The 21663-nt window shown below is 40.0% G+C and overlaps 1 protein-coding gene across 1 annotated transcript; it reads left to right on the forward strand.

The window, feature by feature from the left end:
* The first annotated feature begins 608 nt into the window (after positions 1-608).
* LOC307019475 (carbonic anhydrase-like) lies at positions 609-21245 on the forward strand. Its single transcript, XM_079650422.1, has 7 exons — positions 609-766; positions 2264-2461; positions 7186-7304; positions 8962-9054; positions 9239-9301; positions 12099-12254; positions 18385-21245. Exons 1-7 carry the CDS (start codon positions 733-735, stop codon positions 18502-18504), a joined length of 783 nt encoding a protein of 260 aa, XP_079506548.1. The 5' UTR covers positions 609-732; the 3' UTR covers positions 18505-21245.
* Positions 21246-21663: the final 418 nt, after the last annotated feature.

Genomic DNA, 21663 nt, shown 5'->3' on the forward strand with positions numbered 1-21663 from the left:
TTAGTTTTGTTTTTATTACCCACAGACTATATCAGAGGAACTACTGTATCACTGGAACTGGTGTGTGTATTTTAAAGTTATGTTTTACTTGTAAAGGGAGTCAATCACAATGAATTGTCTATTTATGTGGCCAAATATCATAAATTCACAATTTCAGGGGGCATAGGACACCCGGGTCTTTGGTGGTCCGCATCCGGCCCCAGCATGTCTCGGTCCGGCACTGCAGAGAGCTGCGTCCCATGCCGCTGGAAGCCTCACTAAAGCAGGAACCAGATAACCGGGGTGAACGGAGGCTGGCAGCAGGTGAAAGGAGCCTGCACACTTCAGGATATTGCGACAAAATCTGCTGGACCGTACCATCCTCACTGATCCTGGAACAGCTGATGGATATCATGTGGATGTGGTGCGCGCAATATGGATTCATCCACAGGGAGCGCAGAGGATAGACATCACACCGCCTCTCCACTGAATGAATTATCCAAGAAAGGATCAGGGAGGCAGGGAGGCAGGGCGGCGGGGGGGTGGGGGGGCGCCATCATCGCATCTCTTGGTGGAGGCTCCGTCCTCCCGATAGTCCGGCCCGCTGGGGACCGACAGGCCCCCCCCCCCCCGGTGTGAGGCCGAGGGATAGCCTATATAAAGCCCCGTGTGTCAGCAGCCTTATCACTCTCTGTGACCCGCAGGCTGACGCGGATTAATCGTTGTGTGTGTGTGTTATCAGGAGCAGCAGCCATGTCTCACGGATGGGGATATGGAGCGAAAAACGGTGAGCTCAGTATGATGGGATGTTCAGGAGTAACAGGTGGACACGTGCTGTCCTACACTCTGTGTGCAGTGTGCAGTCAGTGCATACCACTCCTCATTAACAATTACATAACTTAAATTATTACAAAGTGGTGTACAAAGTGTTCAGATCATTTAGGTAAAAGTAAAAATACTAGACCTAGTGGAAAAAAGACTTCATACAAGTAAAAGTACTGCATTGAGAATACTACTTAAGTAAAAGTATTAAGGTATGAATAGGGAAATGTAGTCAACGTTTTAGGATGAAAAGTGCTCAAATGTATTCAGATACAATTCTCAACTATTAAAATATTTCCAAAATAAAAGCAGCAAACCTTCACTTTTGAGAAACTGAAGCGTTGTGAAATGTTTCTTAACTAAAAATTATTTGCAATATGACTGCTAATACATTTTTTGTCAACCCACTCATTGGTAATGTTTTGAATCAATATTGAAGCATCATTTCCTAAGATCTTTCTAAGTGTGTAAAACTCTGAACTTATAAAGTACATAGTAACTAAAAACGTAAGAAAAAGAAACTAACGAAGTAAAAAGTTAAGTATTTCCCTTTGAAGTGTAGTGAAGTAGAAACGTGAAGTTGCACAAAAACAAAATACTCAAGTAAAGTACCTCAAATGTGTACTTAAGTACAGTACTTGAGTAAATATACTTATTTACTCTCCACCACTTTTATTACATAAGCCTACTTCAGTAATCAGGACAGGGTTGTTTGTTAACTTTAATATTGTATGTGGGGAAAAAAGCAAACATTTTATATTTTTCGTTATTTGATCATATATTCATAACTTTTCTGAATCTGTTGGGCAGTTATGAATGTAGGTTTTGCAAAACAAACTTTTGCAAAACTTTTAAAAAGTGGACTTTCCACCTAACAGAATTTACCAGCACATTCATTCTTTAACATTAACTTAATTGTTTGTTTATTTGAATGATAACAAAACATATTTAAATGGGGAACTTTTATGATATTATTAAATGTTTTATTCAGGCATTGTTTTATTCACTTTATAAGCATCAGATGAAAGACAATATACTTGCTACTATATATACAATGATAAAAGTAAGGTGCATTTATTGTGTAACTTAGTGAAACAGCAGTGTTTAAATGCTGCTTAAATTGCAATTTAGTAGTAATAAACAGTTAGTAATTAGTCTTCTGCAAGTAAATACCCCTGATGTTTTTACGTTATGAGTAATTTTGCACTGCTGTTATTTTATTGAAATGTTCCTAATATCACTCAGCAGCTGAGTTCACTTGAAAATAATATTGAATATGAAACTTATTATTTTTAATTCTTATCTGAATATGTATTTCTGCACTAAAAAACAAAGACAAGACGCCAACAGAAGAAGTATTTTCTTTGCCACGTATGTACTCACTTTAAAGAAGCTGGAGCAAAAGTGCTCCACACATAACACGTTAACATGAGGTAGTGAATGTTTAATTATATATTTGTAGGGCCTGAAAAATGGGGTGAAGATTTCCCCGTGGCTAACGGGCCCAGACAGTCTCCCATCAACATCGTCCCTAAGGAGGCCCAGTACGACTCCACTCTGAAGTCTCTGAAACTCAAGTACGACCCCTCCAACGCCAAGGGCATTCTCAACAACGGACACTCCTTCCAAGTGGACTATGAGGACGACGCCAACAGTTCCAGTAAGTTCCACCGCTCAGCTTCCAGTGTTAGGACACTAAGCCACAGAAATATAGTTATGTATATGCATTTTAAATGTAAAACATCTATAATCTTAATTGTCCTTGTTTCGTGTTTTATAAAGCTGCTGGCAAAACTAGATTTCTGCTGTAAAATAAATCATATATTAAAATATGATATTGTATTGTATAGTATAGTATTATATAGCCTAGTATAGACTGCTGCGGTGGTAATATATATTTTTTGGCCGACCCAAAAGTTAGCATCACAAGGACTCCCTCAACAAAAAGCAATGAGATCTTTCCAAATACTTTTTAATATTGCAGAATAATTGTTCAGCATTATAATCCCTGCGTATTAACATCATTTAATGATAATTGAAGCTAACGTTAGGCTATAAAGGAACTTCACGGTCACATGCAGGCCCGCCCCTTCCTACACGCAGATTATGCAGATTGCGTGGGGCCTCACCTCGCGGAGGGGGCCTCACCTCGCGGAGGGACCCAGTTTAGAAATAAATGTTGGTTCTAAAAACATTCTTAAAATATTTTGTGATGACCTTCTTCAAATGTTTTTGATAACATTGTTCGATCATTATGCCATACTGTTCTTAAAACGTTTTCAGCGGGACGTTTCATTTTGGTTCCCAGAATGTTCTTCTGAAAGGTAGGATAACTTTCTCTAAAAACATTCTTAAAATGCTTGGTAATAACCTTTTTTAAATGTTTTTGATAACATTGTTTGAACATTATGCCCTACTATTCTTAAAAAGTTTTCAGCTGTAAGTTAGATTTTTTTATGTTGCCAGAATGTTATTGTTTTAGAGTACGATAATGTGCTTTATCGTTCCAATTTATCAGAAGTCTTTTTTTTTTTTAAATGCGACCAGCAGCTAGTAGCTACAAGTCACTGTCGGTGTCACATGTACTGGAGGGGACCCAGAATCAGACTCGGAATCAGCTGGTGAAAGTAACCTTTGTTTATTAGAAAAGGGGAGCTGGGAGTGGAGGTTGGCATGGCGGCATTGGGAAACAGTTGTTCCAGGGTGGGTAGAGAGGCCTGGCTGGTCTTGGGAGTGTTGAAAGCCTTGGATTCCTCCTGGGAGGGACATAAAAATGAGTATGAGGCAAAAGCAGGCAAAGTTGTCAAAGAATATGCTGGCAAAAAGCTAGAGTGGCATGCAACAATCCGGCAGGGAATGAGTGCAGACTGCAGGCTTTCATAGTGTGGATGATGAGCAGGTTGCAGGTGTGGTTGATTGGAGATTGCTCCCAGCCGTGTAGAGCAGACCAGCAGGCGGGGGGGGGGGTTACAAACACTAACAGGGGTTTCAGGGATGGGCAGTGACAGTCGGTCCGTTCTTCTATATGTCTGTCGGTCTCAAATCTAAAGGATGCAATAACGATTTGTATCCAATATGCATAAACAGCGGACACTGTTTATACGCAGCCCTCACAAACCACACATGGCCATATAGCTTATCTAACAGTTAGAACCTACATACGAGACACAACGTTTATAGTCAAAACAAAATGTGATTTTTTTGGGGATATTTTACACAAATTATATTATGAATATTGTGGGCCTACATACCTTAGTGTGATTATAAGTGCATGTGAGTGAATATTGGCATACAAATTCGTTTTTATACATCCTATTCATTGTCTCAGATGTTCTTAAGATGTTATCATACATCTTAAGAAAGTTATCACCAAAAATGTTAAGAATGTTTTTAAAGAACGTTATCCTACCTTTCAGAAGAACATTCTGGGAACCAAAATAAAACTTCACACTGAAAACGTTTTAAGAATAGTAGGGCATAGTGTTCTAACAATGTTATCAAAAACACCTTAAGAAGGTTATCACCAAACATTTCAAGAATGTTTCTAAAGAACGTTATCCTACCTTTCAGAAGAATATTCTGGGAACCAAAATAAAACGCCCCGCTGAAAAGAGAACGAATTCTCAGAATTTTTTGAGAACCAAAAATGTCTAGCTGGGAACTCACACATGCCACCACAAACATGCAATATCTGCTTACAGCTTATCATGAATTACGTGCTTGTTGGTTTTTAAAAAAAAAGGAAAATATGGCGATATCAGATTTTTTAAAACATCCTTTTCAAACAAATGCAACTAGTTTTTTTTAAAAAAGCGCTCTAGAAATAAATCTGACGTTGACCATGACCGTGTTAATATTTGCCATCACAGGAACGTTTTATAAAAAAAGAATAACCTCCTGAAAACATCCGAATGTTGCTTTAAAAATGTTCTGCATTTGTTATCATGTAACATTGAGGGAATGTTTTATAAAAGAACATATGTAATGTGTTTGAATGTTGCAGGCAAAACGTTCCACCTTTGTAAGCATATCACAGTAAAGGAAAGTTTTATAAAAAACGTTCTGTCATCTCGGGCCTCAATAACATCCTGAAAACACTTTCAGAATGTTGCTTGGAGAATGTTCTTCATTTGTTATCATGTAACATTGAGGGAACGTTTTATAAAGAACATCTTTAATGTGTTACCCCAACAACGTCCAAAACACATCCTTAGAATGTTGCAGGCAAAACGTTCCACCTTTCTTAGCATATCACATTAAAGGAACATTTCATAAAACACTTTCTGTCATCTCAGGCCTCAATAACATCCTCAAAACATCCTCTGAATGTTGTAGTTAAAACGCTATGTCTTAGTTAACCTTAAACCTTATAGGAACATTATTTGAAATAATAAACATCCTAAAAAGGGTCTTTGAACATCAGATTAAAAGGTTTCTTTAAAACATTATTAGAACCTGTAGCTAACGTTAGCCAAAGTTGTGAGAACGTTCCCCGCTAGCTGGGGAGCCTCATATTGCGGGGGGGGGGCCTCAACTGAAGCGCAAATTCGCCGCAATTAAGTGCGTTCGCATTTCACGCATACTCCACTAGCAGCAAATAGACATCCCCCGTCGACGTTCGCGACACAGAGGGCCTTGTCACATAACTTTGCATGGGGCCACAAGTTGGCTAATGTTTCGCAGGAAGATATTTAAAAGCCTCATTTAGTTACTTCTTAGAGACCGCCGTTTGTATGAAACCCAGAAGCTTAAGGCATTCACAAGTGGGTATTTACTGAGTGATTTTATGTCGTTAAACTAATAGTTGCCACAGGCAATAAGACTGTTAAACACCTGAACTGTTGAAACAACATCCACAATATCCATCTGGCTGCTACTTAAAAATGATTTATCTATTTACCTAATATATCATATTTCAATGACTTGCAGAGACTCTTATTGCACTATTTGACTTTTTACATTTTTTTTCTTCATGTATTTACTATTTAGGCTACTTAGCTGACACAAGATTTTCATTGACAAAACTACACTGTAGCTATGTTCGTTTGACAAATAAAGAACCTTGAACTTTGAGTTTAAATCTCTTCATCTTGCATTAACCGCAGTCCTAATTTTAAGCTTAAATACAAATATTTGAGACATAAAACTGCAAGAGATAAAATGCTGACTCATTCCTGGTAAGGACTCATTCATGCACTCTTTACAGTGTTGTTTATACGGTATATACTCGTTATATTATGTATTCATTTCCAGAAAGGTTAAGCACTAGTAAGCTTTATCTGGCTGTCCCATTCAGGCCCCCACCCCGCTGTATGTACTAAGTAGATAAGAGCGTGTGATAATATTACATTTGTCAGTAACGGAGTAATGTAATGCGTTACTGTTATACATTCAGTAATCACAAAGTTACTAACTTTGCGCAAAACGCTACACAACAGTAAATAATAAACATTTACTTTTATTACTTTTTTTTTTTTGCATTTACTTACTAGTTTAGCTAGTTCCAGGGATAGATAAGATTGGTAAATGGGATAGGTCTAACTTTTAACATTTTAAATATTTCAAGTCACTGGAGGGATTTCCGCCGCAGGTTTATATTTTCGTAACATTGGCGCGACTTTTCCACATGCTGAGACTGAGACTGAGACATCAACAGCTAAAACTTTCGAGGGGTGGAGGTATGCCCATTATTTTTAATTTGTCAGAAGAAAGGACGGGAATGTAACGGTAAGGTGCACTGCTGCAAACACAACTACATCAAACCTCTCCAAACACCTGCAGAGGCAACATGCTAACACGAAGCTAGTAGCTAAAGACCCCCGAACCCAGAGTGATGATGTTGAGTGAGTGCCGACTCCGAAAAAGCAGCAAAAACTAGAATTGTCACCATTATTAACTTGTGTTATGTCTTCCTTATTGCAATAGTAATTGTTATATGTGTGCACATGTAGGCCTAAGTTTGAAGTTTTGGTTTTAGGCTGTTGCTGAGTAACGCAAAAGTAATGTAAAGTAACGAGTAAAGTAAGGGGTTACTTTATGTAGAGTAACGAAGTAAAGTAATATATAACTTTTTTTAAAGTAATATGTAATATATTACTTTTTTTGAGTAACAACCCCATCTCTGGTCATCACTATGTAAGTATCTGTGGGACATCTGCCTAAAAAGTGTAATCTTTATGATGATGACGTTATCAGTGTGTAATTTTATAAAGACGAAATTATCTGGAAATGATCTAATTGCAATTAATGATAATTCAGTTGCGATAAAAATCAGATGATGATTTCTCCATAATTGTTTCCATCAAAGGTCTGTAAAATGTGTAGAACTACAGTATTTAATTCAGAATGAAATTTTGCATCTGTAATGCCTTTTGTGCTCACCAGTCCTGACTGGAGGTCCTATTTCTGGAACGTACCGTTTGAAGCAGTTTCATTTCCACTGGGGAGCGAGTGATGACAGAGGCTCCGAACACACCGTCAACAACATCAAGTTCCCCTGTGAGGTACTGAAGGAGCTGCTGCTTCACTAACCCTGCAGGAACAGGGCCTGAACAGCCTGTGGTCTGTGATGGTGGAACTGTCCTTTCTTTGGCAAGATAATTCAGTAAACATTTAAGAGTAACACTTTTCTTAATTGTTCTTTATAAAAACACACAATGGGCATTCTTTCTTAACCTGTTAAGCCCCAAGGGACCCTGTTTTTTTTTCTTCAGGACACTGTGTCTCAGGGGATCTTAATATTTAAGAACCTATTAATGTGTTATACCAGATTAACGGAAATAATCTCAGCTAACTGACGATATAAACCATTTTTACCAAAACAAAACAAGTCTCTAATCCATAGGTCGATTCCATTGGCTCTGACGGTTAGAAAGAGATGTCACATGTCAAAATCCAGCAGGGAGAGCCAGAGATATGAAAAATCCACCCAAATGGCCCTAGAAGAGTTTTTTTTTTGCTAAATCTGTCCAAAAATGTCAAATATCACTTGTTTTGCATCAATCTTGATACAGGGTACTTATTATATGTTGTACTTTGGATTCCTAAAGCTTTTAGTCTACTAACCCATCATCCAAGGTTAGTTTTCACTATAAGTAAAAAATATCTTTCGGACGGACACTATAATTTACAGTTTTTTACCATGTTCAATCTGAATTTTCTTTAAAATAAAAAACATCTATATTGAATCTGACTTTTCTACCTCCAACTGACAGGTTTATCATTACTTTGAGAAAAAAGATTATTAATTTAACCCTTTTAGAAGGGAAGATATAGTTATTTGTTCTGGGAATGTCATTTTCGAGCCTGAAACCTGAAAAACAGGCTCAGGGTTTAACTGGTTAATTGTTTAAGAAAGAATTGGGGGTGACTGGAGTTTACATTACTCAATACAAAAACACATTGGGTATTAAATTGATGGATTCCAGTGTATTTAGTTCCAATATATTCAAATTAGGTTATTTTTAGAACCTATAGTGCCACAGTGACACGTCCTAAAACCCGGAAGTAAGCTGCGCATGGGTTCCTTCGACAAAAAAGCAATGCGATCGATCATAAATCTATCGATCATAAATCTATCGATTAGATTTATGATTCAAAAATTATAAAAGTAGGGTAGACATGTGGAGATTATCCGACTGAACAAAACGTGATCCGTCTCTTAAATGTGTGTCAACCACAGACCTTATTTCAAGCTATTTTCCAAAATCCTATGGAGAAATTGCATTGTTTTTTTATCGAAGGAACCGGAAGAAGCTTACTTCTGGGTTTTAGGACTGTGGCACTCTATTAAGAAATAAATGAACTAGATTGATCGTTTCCATAAGTGAACAGTAATTCATATATCTGACCTGGCTTCAAAACGTAATGGGTTCTTTCTTGGCCCATGCCATACTATTCCAACAAGTGTCATAACAATCAGACTGGTGGTTTATCTCTAATAATAAAGAAAATGGCATATTTATATTTGTCAGATACATCTGACATTATCACAGATGCGCTTCAAACTCTGGCTGAAACATTTTGCATTGGTCGTCTTTTTAGAGATCTGTCTTATTATTTGTAAAATATCCACGTTATTGCACATGTTACAGTATATTTTGGACAAGATGACACACTTTCTGTAGCCTGGGTCTTAAAATGTGCCTCTTTCCCTGTTAGCTTCACTTGGTGCACTGGAACACTAAGTACCCCAGTTTTGGAGAGGCAGCCAGCCAGCCTGATGGCCTTGCAGTGGTGGGGGTCTTCCTCAAGGTGAGTCATCAGTGACTCATCCCGACCCTGACAAGCTCTCAGTCTGACTGCACTGGAAGCAGGGAGTAGGGGGTAGCTTTAAGTATTCATGCCCTTCACAGGACGATGTAAGGTTAAGAGACAATCTAAATAAATAAAGCTAAAGTTTACTGTAAATGTAACTGTGTTTGTCTCTGTCGTTCAGATCGGTGCCGCCAACCCCCGGCTTCAGAAGGTTCTGGATGCCTTTGACAGCATTAAGACCAAGGTAAAAATCAGTGGTGGGGGGTAAAAAGGCTAGAGAAGCTTAGCCTTCCATAAATGATTGGTCGATTTACTACTGTGCTTACCAATGTTTCCTAAAAGTCATACATGCTACTGCTACGATACATTCTGATAAACCACTCGAAATATCAGGTTATATAAGGTTTTTATCGTCATCAAATACATTTAACTGTGCAATACATACTTCCACTTTCACTACGGTTACATGGCTGCTATAGCACATTACTTAACATTGAGGCGTGTGGCGCAGTGGTTTAGTGCGTTGGTGTTCGGATCTCGGGAGCACAGGTTCGAACCCCACTGCAGTCAGCATGTCGTTGTGTCCATGGGCAAGACACTTCACCCCGAATTGCTCCTGTGGGGATTGCCTGCAGTATTGAGTATGTAAGTTGCTTTGGATAAAAGCGTCTAACAAGTAACATCTTATGAAATGTAAAACACTGTAAAAAAATACTGCTATTGGTTTTTAATGTTGTCCACATGGATGTGTATTTTTGTAAGTTGTAATTTGTGTAATTTCTATTATTAGGGTCTGAGACCTGAGGTGTTTCATGGTGAGGGATCTTTTGCAAAACCTACAAAAAACAGGGAAAACGAGGGGCAAAAGCCCATTAAAAGTGGCCTAAATCATGACAGTAGGTAGCCCACGCGACTACAGTCACGTGGGCGTCACGTAAACTAATGGTCCAGCACTCAACAGCTCCATGCCAGTTATGGGATGTCATCATATGCCGTTTCCATGGCAACAGATCCCTCGCCATGAAACATGGTGTCGCTGTTACTCCTATGAAAATGGTCCAAACGGCACCAGACTTCAGATGATGGCTAATGGTCCGGCCCTCAACAGCTCTATGCCAATTATGGGGTGTCGTCATATGCCGTTTCCATGGCAACAGATCCCTCGCCATGACACATGGTGTTGTCCTAACTCAATGGAAAATCGTCCAAACGGCACCAGACTTCAGACTATCATTAATGGTCCGGCCCTCAACAGCTCTATGTCAATTAGGGGATGTCATCATATGCCGTTGCCATGGCGACAGATCCCTCGCCATGAAACACGGTGTCGCTGTTACTCCTATGAAAATGGTCCAAACGGCACCAGACTTCAGATGATGGCTAATGGTCCGGCCCTCAACAGCTCTCCGCCAATTATGGGATGTCATCATATGCCGTTGCCATGGCGACAGATCCCTCGCCATGAAACACGGTGTCACTGTTACTCCTATGAAAATGGTCCAAACGGCACCAGACCTCAGATGATGCCTAATGGTCCGGCCCTCAACAGCTCTCCGCCAATTATGGGATGTCATCATATGCCATTTCCATGGCAACGCGTCCCTCGCCATGAAACACAGTGTTGTCCTAACTCAATGGAAAAACGTCCAAACGGCACCAGATTTCAGATGATGGCTAATGGTCCGGCCCTCAACACATCTCAGCATATTATGGGGTGTCATCAAATGCCGTTGCCATGGCGATAGATCACCCGCCATCAAACACAATATTTGTGTTACTGCTGTAACTCTGATACCTCATTCACACCAACGCAACTCCGGTTCAATCTCCGTGCTAGAGCTTTTCAGGTTCAGAACCGGTTCTTCGGTTTAGCTCCATCTCTTTTCACACCGCCCAGAGTCCGACTGGTGCTGCGTCATTGCGTGATCGTTTGCGTCATGACGTAACCCTTTGCGTGCCTGCTTCATAAAGCCAAACCGCGCGGAAACCCCTCACAGCTGACACCGACAACAACAACAATGGCCGATTGTGCTCCAGCTTCCTCTGTACATCTTCGGAAGACCAGATTCCCAGTAGGTAGCCGGTCTCTTCAGTGGACCACTGCTGCTTGTTAAGTTTCTCCATCGTTGTGTACAAACTGGATAAAACGCCGGCTTTTTGTTGTTGTTCAGGAGTTGATCCCACCCCTGCCCCTGCCCCCGCCTCGACGTAAGCGTGACGTATGCGTGACGTATGCGGTGCTTTTGCTCTGGCCGGACAATTTTTTGGTGCTTGAAATGAACCGGATTCCGGAGCTAAGAGGCTGCTCTGCTGTGGTGTGAACAGGAAAACCCGGTGCTTTTCAAGCTCCAGCTCTGAACCAGCCCTGAGTATGAGGTAAAAGATATTGTCTGATCGGCCTGAAACTTCCTACGTTTGCCAACGGCCGAGTCCTCGAGACACCTAGACACACACGTCGACGTGCGGACAACAGCCTGCGGAGCGTCGAAGACCCGCTCAATGCTGCTTGCAGCTTTAATTATCTTTAATATTGTATGCATGTCTCTGAGTCAACATTTTACTCTTTCTGGCTCTCAATGTATTTGCATTTTTTTTTGTGAAGCGCTAAATCATTTGGTAGCACATTAGCCCGGCATCGTTGAGTCTCGTATTTATCTACCCTTGTAAGCTACCATATTATTATTATTAGCATCAAAATGAATGTGTACACCTGGTATAAACATTCTAGCTAGTTATTGTGTTTCAGTAGGTCTATGATATGCTGTAAAACATAATAATGTCTTCTGTGGTGTTCATGTATGAAAGTTGGTCAACTATTAGCTTTCCGTATCCTGAGCCTCACAGGCCGCCTACGTTAAAAACACACAAATCCATGCAAATACCAAAACATATTTCCTGTAGACAAATGAGCTTATTCTGTCAATGAAACACATTTTAAATTATTGGAAGACCTACAATTGTAATGGTTAACAATGAGTGACAACTGCTTCCCTTCCTTTCCTAACCCCCTCTTTCCTGTTCCTCCGCCGTCACACCTGCAGGGGAAGCAGACCGTCTTTGCTAACTTCGACCCAAAGACCCTACTGCCTGGTTCTCTGGACTTCTGGACCTATGACGGCTCTCTGACCACGCCCCCTCTGTTGGAGAGTGTCAGCTGGATCGTCCTCAAGGACCCAATCAGTGTCAGCCCGGTACAGGTGCGTACTTACTCTCTACTTACATTAGATTTAAACTGAGTACTTCCTGTTTAATACACATTTCAGAGTTGATGACTTGATTATGACTTACTGTGAATGTCTTTCCTGTGTGTCCTGTGTAGAAGCCACATAAACACTGAAACACAATGATTCTGCTCTGATCTGCCAACAAGTGGATACTTTTACCCTACTGTATATACCTTGATATAACAACTGTATACAAAAAACTGTGAATATAACATCCAGATATTTGGACATGCACAGTGCTGTTTTTAACGTTGTTGGAAAATACCTAGGTAGGATTACAAAACTGCTGCTCTTGAATTACAGAATAATTATAGCTTGTTGTTTTAGTATTCAAATACATGTAATATTGAACTTGAAGTTTGAGAGCCAAACAACTGAAGTGAAGCCACATATGGATTGCAGACTAAATATAATTAAAAAATATAGCTAGGTCATAGGGTGTTTCAGTGCACATATGCAAGTAAGTAGGTGCACAAAATAGCTTTGTGGCAGTTCTTAAATACAGACATTTGTTTTGAAAGTCCACATACTAGATGTGGGTTGGACATGCTGCTTTTCTATCATGTAGTCTGGTGAGGATCCTGCTGAACTATCCAGTAGAAGTTTAAAGTGTTTCACTCAAAATTAGAAAATACAAGGCGTGAGGTGTTAAGCTTCAGGGAGTCTGAAAAAAACAAAAGAATATCCAATAAATAACTGCCGAATTAACATAGCTGGCTATTTCATCATAACTATATTTTATTTGAAAATACCCTCTAGATCAGGGGTTCCCAAGGGGGGCTGCGAGACCCCGAGTGGGGGTCGCGAGATGATTACAAAATAAAAATTGAAAATTAAAAAAAATATATAATATTTTTAAAACAATTTTTTATTATTATTATTATTAATAACGTGTGCATAGACATTTTTCAGGGGCGTACTACCATCTGTATAATTCCCCCGCAGCGAGGCTCCCCCGTTGACAATCCACTAGCGCAGTGTTTCTCAAACTTTTTCACACCAAGGACCACTTAACCAATAAAAAAACACTCACGGACCACCTGACTCCACAAATATCCAAAAACAATAGGCCTGCTTACCATTCCAACAGTATATAACAAATTACAGCCTAATAATGACAGCTTAACCTTCTCTATATCGCATCATTCACACATTAAATCAACAATACAAATACAACTACAGATTATATAAGCATTTAGTTCAAATGCGATTTAAAATGCTCTCAGGTTTTACACCTCTTATGAAATGTAGATTACATTTATTAGGGAGTTTATGTCCAACAGACTCACAGATCGTTGGCTACTGAGAGATATGCAAAATACAACGCATAGTAGGCCTACGACACAAACCTCCGCTGTGGATTTTCAAAACAAAATACAGTAAAACTACGGTCGCAGGCCCAAGTTTAACTCTCTGAGGCCTGCATGGTCTGCCTTCAAAACAAAAAATAAAAAAACGTTTATGCAGCCCCAACAGTGTTGGGACTAACGCGTTACAAAGTAACGCGTTACTGTAACGCCGTTATTTTTGGCAGTAACTAGTACTCTAACGCGTTATTTTTTAAATTCAGTAACTCAGTTACCGTTACTACATGGTGCGTTACTCCGTTATTTTTTTTATATAGTCTCGGCTCCCAGACGTTGGTGAGCGGCGCCAACAGCGAGGCGAACAGAGATGAGAACTGTACTTAAGTACAGTACTTGAGTAAATGTACTTAGATACTTCCTGTGTCACATGCGGAGACGCTTTGTGGGCGTGTTTGTGTTTAGTTAGCCTACTAACAATACTATCATGGCGACGGCGGAGCACAAGTCGAGTTTCTCCGCATGGAGATATGCTCACTATTTTACTTTTCTCGAGCATAAAGAAAATAATGTGTTAGTTAAGTGTACGTTGTGTCTTGGCGGGTCAAAGATCCTATCTACTGCTCAAAACAGCAATTCCAATCTGTTAAAACATCTGCAAAAACAACATGCTGGGACGAAGCTATTAGTTAAGACCACAGACCCAGAGCCATCCGACGCCACCCCACCTCCACCTCCAGCCAAACAACAGCGGCTGGATTTCAACCGAGGGACTGCTAGTCAGGTGAAAGTGGATAAGGCCATTGCACGGTATGTTGTTGAACACGTGCAGGCTATTTCTACAGTGGAGTCACCCGCTTTCAGGGAGCTAGTAAGCATGATACCATGTCCGGGCGGCACACGGCATATGGGACGCAAAACGTTTTCCAACTACCTGGAGAAAGAATATAGCAAAATGGATAGCGAGCTAAAGAAAACATTTGAGGGGCTGGAATACATCTCGACCACCGCAGACATTTGGTCTGTCCACAACAGAAGCTTCCTCGGGATAACATCTCACTGGATAAACCCCACCACTTTACAACGCCAGAAAGCTGCGTTGGCCTGTAAAAGGATAAAGGGTAGGCACACGTACAATCTTATTGCTAGTGAGATTGACCACATTCACTCTTTGTATGGAGTGTCAACAAAAGTTACCTCCTCGGTTACTGATAACGGCTCTAACTTTGTGAAAGCCTTTGCCATGTATCAACCGGAATCGCTCTCTGACGACGATAAATTGGCACTTTGAAACATATCTTTGTTTTTGTATAGACCACATTGCTTAGCAGTGTTCAGTGATGCAAATGCATGTCAAGTTGATCAACAGATTGTATTATTCTCCAATGCAATAACAGTACTTAAATGAAGGCTATAAGGGCATTAATGGGAGCTTCTTTTTTTTTGGGAGCCCTTTTTTTAAGTAACTAAAACGTTACTTTTCACAGTAACGCATTACTTTTTGGTGTAGGTAATCAGTAAAGTAACTGAGTTACTTTTGAAATGAAGTAACTAGTAATGTAACTAGTTACTGGTTTTCAGTAACTAGCACAACACTGAGCCCCAACAACAGCCTCTGATCATCAACAGACTTCATGCAATGCTTCATTGGATGCATGTATTAGATAATAACCTTTATCTCACTCTAAACACATCTAAATCTACTTCCAGTTCCAGCATGGATAAATGTTCATGAAATACATCCATTGTTTGTTCTATATGCTTCTTGAAATCCCAAAAAACTAATCGTCTTTCTAGAACAGATTACAAATCGCCTGAAAATGGTACAAACAATTGGCAACATGTTTGACGAAGGTGTTGCGCTGGAACTTAAACTCGCTCCATTGCGGAGATATTCCCGCAATATATATTGATATTCCCCCCTGTTGACTCTGGCACTGTTATTTTTGGGAACCCCTGCTCTAGATCCTCTAATTATGTGTTTGTGCAAGCTTTAAGGAGCCTGGATGTTGGTTTAAACATTGCCAATGTCAAGATGGTCAGAAGTCATATCATGCTTTAGAGCAGGGTGTGTCTGAGCCCTGAAGACCTTGTGTTTCACTCAGATTACACTGACAGCCTGTATCTGCAGACTGCACTCTCTACATATTGAACACTGCCAACCTGTACCTTCATGTGACATACCGTAGGCTTTTATAAATATGTTGATACACGAGTACTGTACAGTTTAACGCTTACTTTGTTATGGTGAAGAAGTGCAGCATTGCAGATTGAGCCTGCTGAGGCAGAGAAATCCTCCTAAAGCTCACCAGCTAGCTAAAGGCTAAATGGCTCCCAGAGGAAATGTTGTTTACTGCAGCCTGCTGCTTTAGTTTTTTTCACACACACACACCACACCCCCCCCCCCCACACACACACCACACACACACCACACACACACACACACACACACACACACACACACACACACACACACACACACACACACACACACACACACACACACACACACACACACACACACACACACACACACACACACACACACACACACACACACACACACACACACACACACACACACACACACACACACACACACACACACATACCATAACATTAAGATAGTGATGGCATTAAGAATAAAGAAAATGTACTGGAGATATTTTGTTAGCATTTTTGTTAGCGTGGTAGAGTAGCTAATCATTTTACATTTTTTGAAAAAATGTTCAGGTGTAATAACATTTCGGAATGACTCTCCCAACAATGAATTAAGGGGGGTGGGGGGTACAATTCACATATGTGTCTTCACTTGGTTAGTGTTTAGATTTACTTTGTTTTGTAGTGAAATAAGCCTGTTTTAATTGTTGGACAATTACCTTATACTTCAAAATGCTACAACTGTACATGTATGTGTATGGGACTACGTTCAGGCTCAGCAGGGTGGAGTTTTGCACCACCATGTGCACATGGGAGATAACAGCAGAGCAGCATTAAGGGGTGTGGGGGTGGCTCTATACAACACTTAGATAAAAGATATACAGGAAGAAGTGAAGCAGCTGATTGCATTAGATACTGCATTGCTTGTAGTTTAACATGATCCAGGTAATGTGTCCTTCCGCCCTAGGGCATGTGCAGTAATAGCACCTAATGCTCACCTGTTTTTTCCAACGTACATCAAAGTGCACCTTGATTTGGCCAACTGAGGATTCAAGAGCTAATGAGAACGTTTCATCACTCATGTTCCTAGGAAACACATGCTCTGTGTCTGTTTTTTTTTTTAACTGCAGACATCATGACTAGGTTTTAGATAGAGGCGAAACGAAAGAGAGACATGGAAGATAACTACTCAACAATAAGACGCACACGCAGGACTGAGGCGTTCATCCTCAGATAAGGTTAAATAGAGTACGGTCTGCTGTAAGAATGCATACAGTATGTGCGGGAAGTTTTGTAATGCCCACCTAATCAGAAATAGTTGAATTAGAAGGAATACTTTCTGTCGTGACTCTTGGCTAACTAACCGTGTGGACATTTTCTTATGGCTCTTCCCCTAAATAACCTTAAATATGTTAATCTTCCAAGGAACCAAAACAGAGGTTCCAAAGGCTTAGTTGGTGAAGACAGAGATTCAAACCCCGGTAGAAGCCCTCTCATGGACCTGTTACTGCAGGTGACGTGGATATTGACCTGTTTTTCCTGGCTCTTTCTGGAGGTGTTGGCCTCTCTGAAACCAAGAGTTTTTTTGAATATGTGCAAGTCATGGATTCTTCATAACAAACACCATTTCAAGCATTGGGTACTTATCAGTGATCCAGTATTAGAAAACCTTATGGAGAATGGAGTCATGTGATCATTGGTGTGGTCACTTTGTTAAAGGTCCCATGTCATGGCCATTTCTACTGATCATAATTCCATTGTTGAGGTCTACTAGAATATATTTACATTGTTCAATGTTCCAAACTCACATTGGTTTCTCATATAGCATCTCTGTATAGTATGTGTATTCACTCTCTGTCCTACAAGCCTTGTTGGAGCTTGTGACCCCCCTCCCTGTGAGCCCACTGTGCTCTGATTGGTCAGCTCGCCCACTCTGTTCTGATGAGTCCACCACCGTTACAGCGGAACATCAGTGATTATGTGTTACATTGGCGTTAGCAACCAGAAAATGACAAACAGATGAGAATGCTGCGTGGGCTCTGGGTGCCTTGCTGGCGGGACGTTACGGGGCTCGCTGCTGCGCCCTTTGAGGCTCGAGGAGCGGACAGTGTGAGCTGGCTTACTGGTGTGTTTCCTGGTTGCTGCGTGGGGTCTGCGAAACAGCGAGACATCGCAAAACTCAGCAAACCCAGACACACACTCACAGACTGGCTGTGAGTTTGCCAAACGTTAGATTTTTACTTCAGCCGACTGCAGTTATGCTTCAAAAATCATAAACTAGTGTGGATATGTGGAGATTATCCTGCTGAACAGAGTATTTATGTTTCATTGACATGTGTCTGCCATCAAGCCTATTTTCCACTTTACCTCACCACTTTATTGTAGTGCAGCAGTAAAGATCTCAGATGTTCTATTTCCGCTCACAATTAATAATTTTTTGGCTCTTGCCTGGCTGTCCCAGATCGGATGACATTTTTATATTGTTGATTTTCTTTCAAGTGTTGGGCATTTCTTTTTTTATGTCCCAAAGAAACATTAAACAGTGTATACAATCTATGTTACACCAACATAGTGTGGTGGGTACGTGTCCAGGACACAGGTTCATTGATTTAAAAACCGTGTCTCTCCTTCTTCATCAGATGGCCAGGTTCCGCAGCCTCCTTTTCACCGGAGAAGGAGAGTCTCCATGCTGCATGGTGGACAACTACCGCCCCCCCCAGCCTCTGAAGGGCCGTCAGGTCCGCGCCTCCTTCAAATAAACAGCACTTCATCTTCACTGCTTCCTCCTTCCCTCCTTACACGAACCTTCATTCTCCTATTATATCCACATGCAGTCAGCTTATACTAGCCTTAAGGAAATGAACTTGAAATAGATCTGCTTAAAGTTATAATATAGACTTACTGGATATATCTTGAACAAAATAACAGATTTTTGAGCTTTGACACTATAAAGACACAAGACATATTTACGCCTATCACATCAAAAGTCCAGATGATATTTAAGACATTTTAATTTACATTGAGCCACGGATATGCTCCCTAGACAGACCATAGATTTTGTTATGGAAATCAGACAGTAAAAGGCTATTTTCACAGAGATCCTCCTGGCATTACTCATTGTGAGTAGTAGGGCTAGATGCGTGAAGTTTAAATTGGGTCATACGTTGTGCCCTCATGGAATATTAAATACATATTAATAATAATAATAATACATGAGACTTGTATAGCGCTTTTCAGGAAACTCAAAGACGCTTATATTGTCCCCTTGGTCAGACACTGCCTTAATACAGACAAAGGTGGCCTGATATTTTAAGTCTTTATAGGCTAACAGAGGGACCTGAGATCTCCTGAAATTGTCACTAAGAGAAACAGGATTTCTGGCTCCTAATCTCATAATTAATTATAATTTAAAATATTAGTTTTCTATTGATGTGTGCCAATATAATATGCTTTTTCTTTCACAAAATATACTCAAAATAGAAGCCAATATATTCTAAAACTTAATTAATACAAAAAATAAATAAAAAATGCATATTATTTTTTGTTAGCAGCATTGAAGGAAAAAGATATACAGAAGATTTTTCGGTATACTATAACTATATGTAAACCCACACCTAGCCTATCTACGGTGAATGTAGCATAAAGGACATGCTGTGATGTTTGTCAGTTATAACAACAAAGATGTCTCCATGCTTTTTAATACAAAAACTGGTTTGAAAATTAAAGCATTTATACATTTTCTGATATAGATTGTGAAATCTAAAGTTTGTATTGATGCCTCGGTTTGAAAAGCAGTGATCCTGAGTTTGGGTGTAACATCCTGCAGTCTGGCCACCTCTGATAAACCAGTCCTTCTACACATGTAGGCTTTGATTTACACTGAAAAAACTGAAATGTATGTCAACAAATTTCAGATAACTATATTAGGATGGTTGAAAGCAATTACTATTAAGTTGAATCTAATATTTTATATTTAAAGGTCCCATGTCATAGCCATTTCTACTGATCATAATTCCATTGTTGAGGTAGACTAAAATATATTTATATTGTGCAATTGTCCAAACTCACATTGGTTTCTCATACAGCATCTCTGTAAAGTATGTGTATTCACCGGTTTTCACTCTCTGTCCTAAACGGCTTGTCAGAGCTAAACCCCCCCCTCCCTGTGAGCCCAGTGTGCTCTGATTGGTCAAGCGACGTGCAGCTGCCTCTCTCCTATCTTTATCTTACCTAGTCTGCATTCTTTCTTTTTATTTATGCATATTTTACGAATCACTTCCATTTCAAACTGTGTTTTTTATTTTTTACTGACATTGGAATTATTTTTTAACTTATTTTGAACAACTATATTAAATAGATGAAAATATTTGTTTAGACCAAACCGTTTGAGACCCACTGAGATAACTAAAGTTTACAATCACTCAGCGAGTCCTTTACCTCCCTGAGCTGACGTTATCTCAGCCTCTCAGTCCGACAGGAGAGGACTTTCCCTCTCCTTATTGTTGAAAAAGCTTCTAATCTAATCTAGTTAGCTCCGAGCTAGCACCAGATACTACTAACAACAACCCCTGTAACTCTCTCTGTCTCTCTCTGTCTGTCTCTCTCTGTCTCTCTCTCTCTCTGTCTGTCTCTCTCTCTCTCACACAAACTGCGCTCCTCCCACACACACAAACAGACGCTCCTCTGTGACGATGACCACTTGCGTAAAAAGAAAAGCACATTTGAAAAGTGGGGGGGACACAAACGGGATTTTGAAAAGTGGGGGGGACATGTCCCCCCTGTCCCCAGTGGAAATTACGCCCATGGGTTGTGTACCCGAATCTCCCGCCGGTTTTACTCCCTACAGGGTGTACTTTGAGGGTTTTTGACTCTGCAGACCGTTTACATGCATTAAAACCTTCATAACACACAAGGGGACGGGTAATAACCGGAAAAGCATGACATGGGACCTTCAAACTTAATTTAATTATTGCTTTCAACTAACCTAATACAGTTATGTGAAATCTGTTGACAGTTGTGTACTACAGTATGATCATCTCATGATGGTAATACTATGCAAAGCTCCAGTATGTTGTTTGAAAGTCAAACCTAGAATTGGCCGATGGTACTTGTACGCACTAATGAATGTAAAAGAAAATAGTATCCAATCATTTTGGTTGATGTCTCTCCATTTTGTATTAACACTATGCCAACTGAACTACCACTGTGCATTACACATTGCTTAATGTAAGAGCTGTTGAGTTGGAACAAATTGAAAGGATTAATTCATGACTATGCATTACAGTGTCAACATAAAATGTGTCATTACATTCGTATAATTTTTCAGAATGTCTATCTTCATTAATCCTTGAACTTAGAGAGACCTGCGCAGTGACAATGAGTGTGGCTAACCTTTAAAGTGTGTCACCTAAAAACCGCTGTCCCATTACAGATGAAGGAATGTGTTTCAGTCAATCTATCATAATGGAAAATAATGTTCAATAAAAACGAATAACTTGCAGATATCTCTAGTTGTCCTTCTTTCTCACAACTCCTAGTCACTATAAGTATTGGGGAATCTTATGTGTGTTTTGATGTTTGTGCTGGAGCCGCTTTATCCAAAACAGCACTCCGGTTAGAGTTGACACAGAGACAGGAAGTACAGTCGTTGGACTTTATATTAGCTTGGTTCTGATCATCAACACAGAAATACATCATGTTTGATGTGGAATCACATACAGGATGTCGAATGGGTTTGATGAGGATGATGATAATGAGAATGAATGAATGCAGAGTAGAGATGAATGAATGTGGAGTAGCTAGAGATGAATGAATGGTTTCTGCAAAATACGCAGAAATAGAAACAGGGCTCTCATGTTTTGAACAGAGTTCAGAGTGAAATTTTGGCAGCGGTGTTTGGTACTCCAACTTCTGGCTCC

This window comes from Notothenia rossii, assembly GCF_949606895.1.
Source record: "Notothenia rossii genome assembly, chromosome: 9".
NCBI lineage: Eukaryota > Metazoa > Chordata > Actinopteri > Perciformes > Nototheniidae > Notothenia > Notothenia rossii.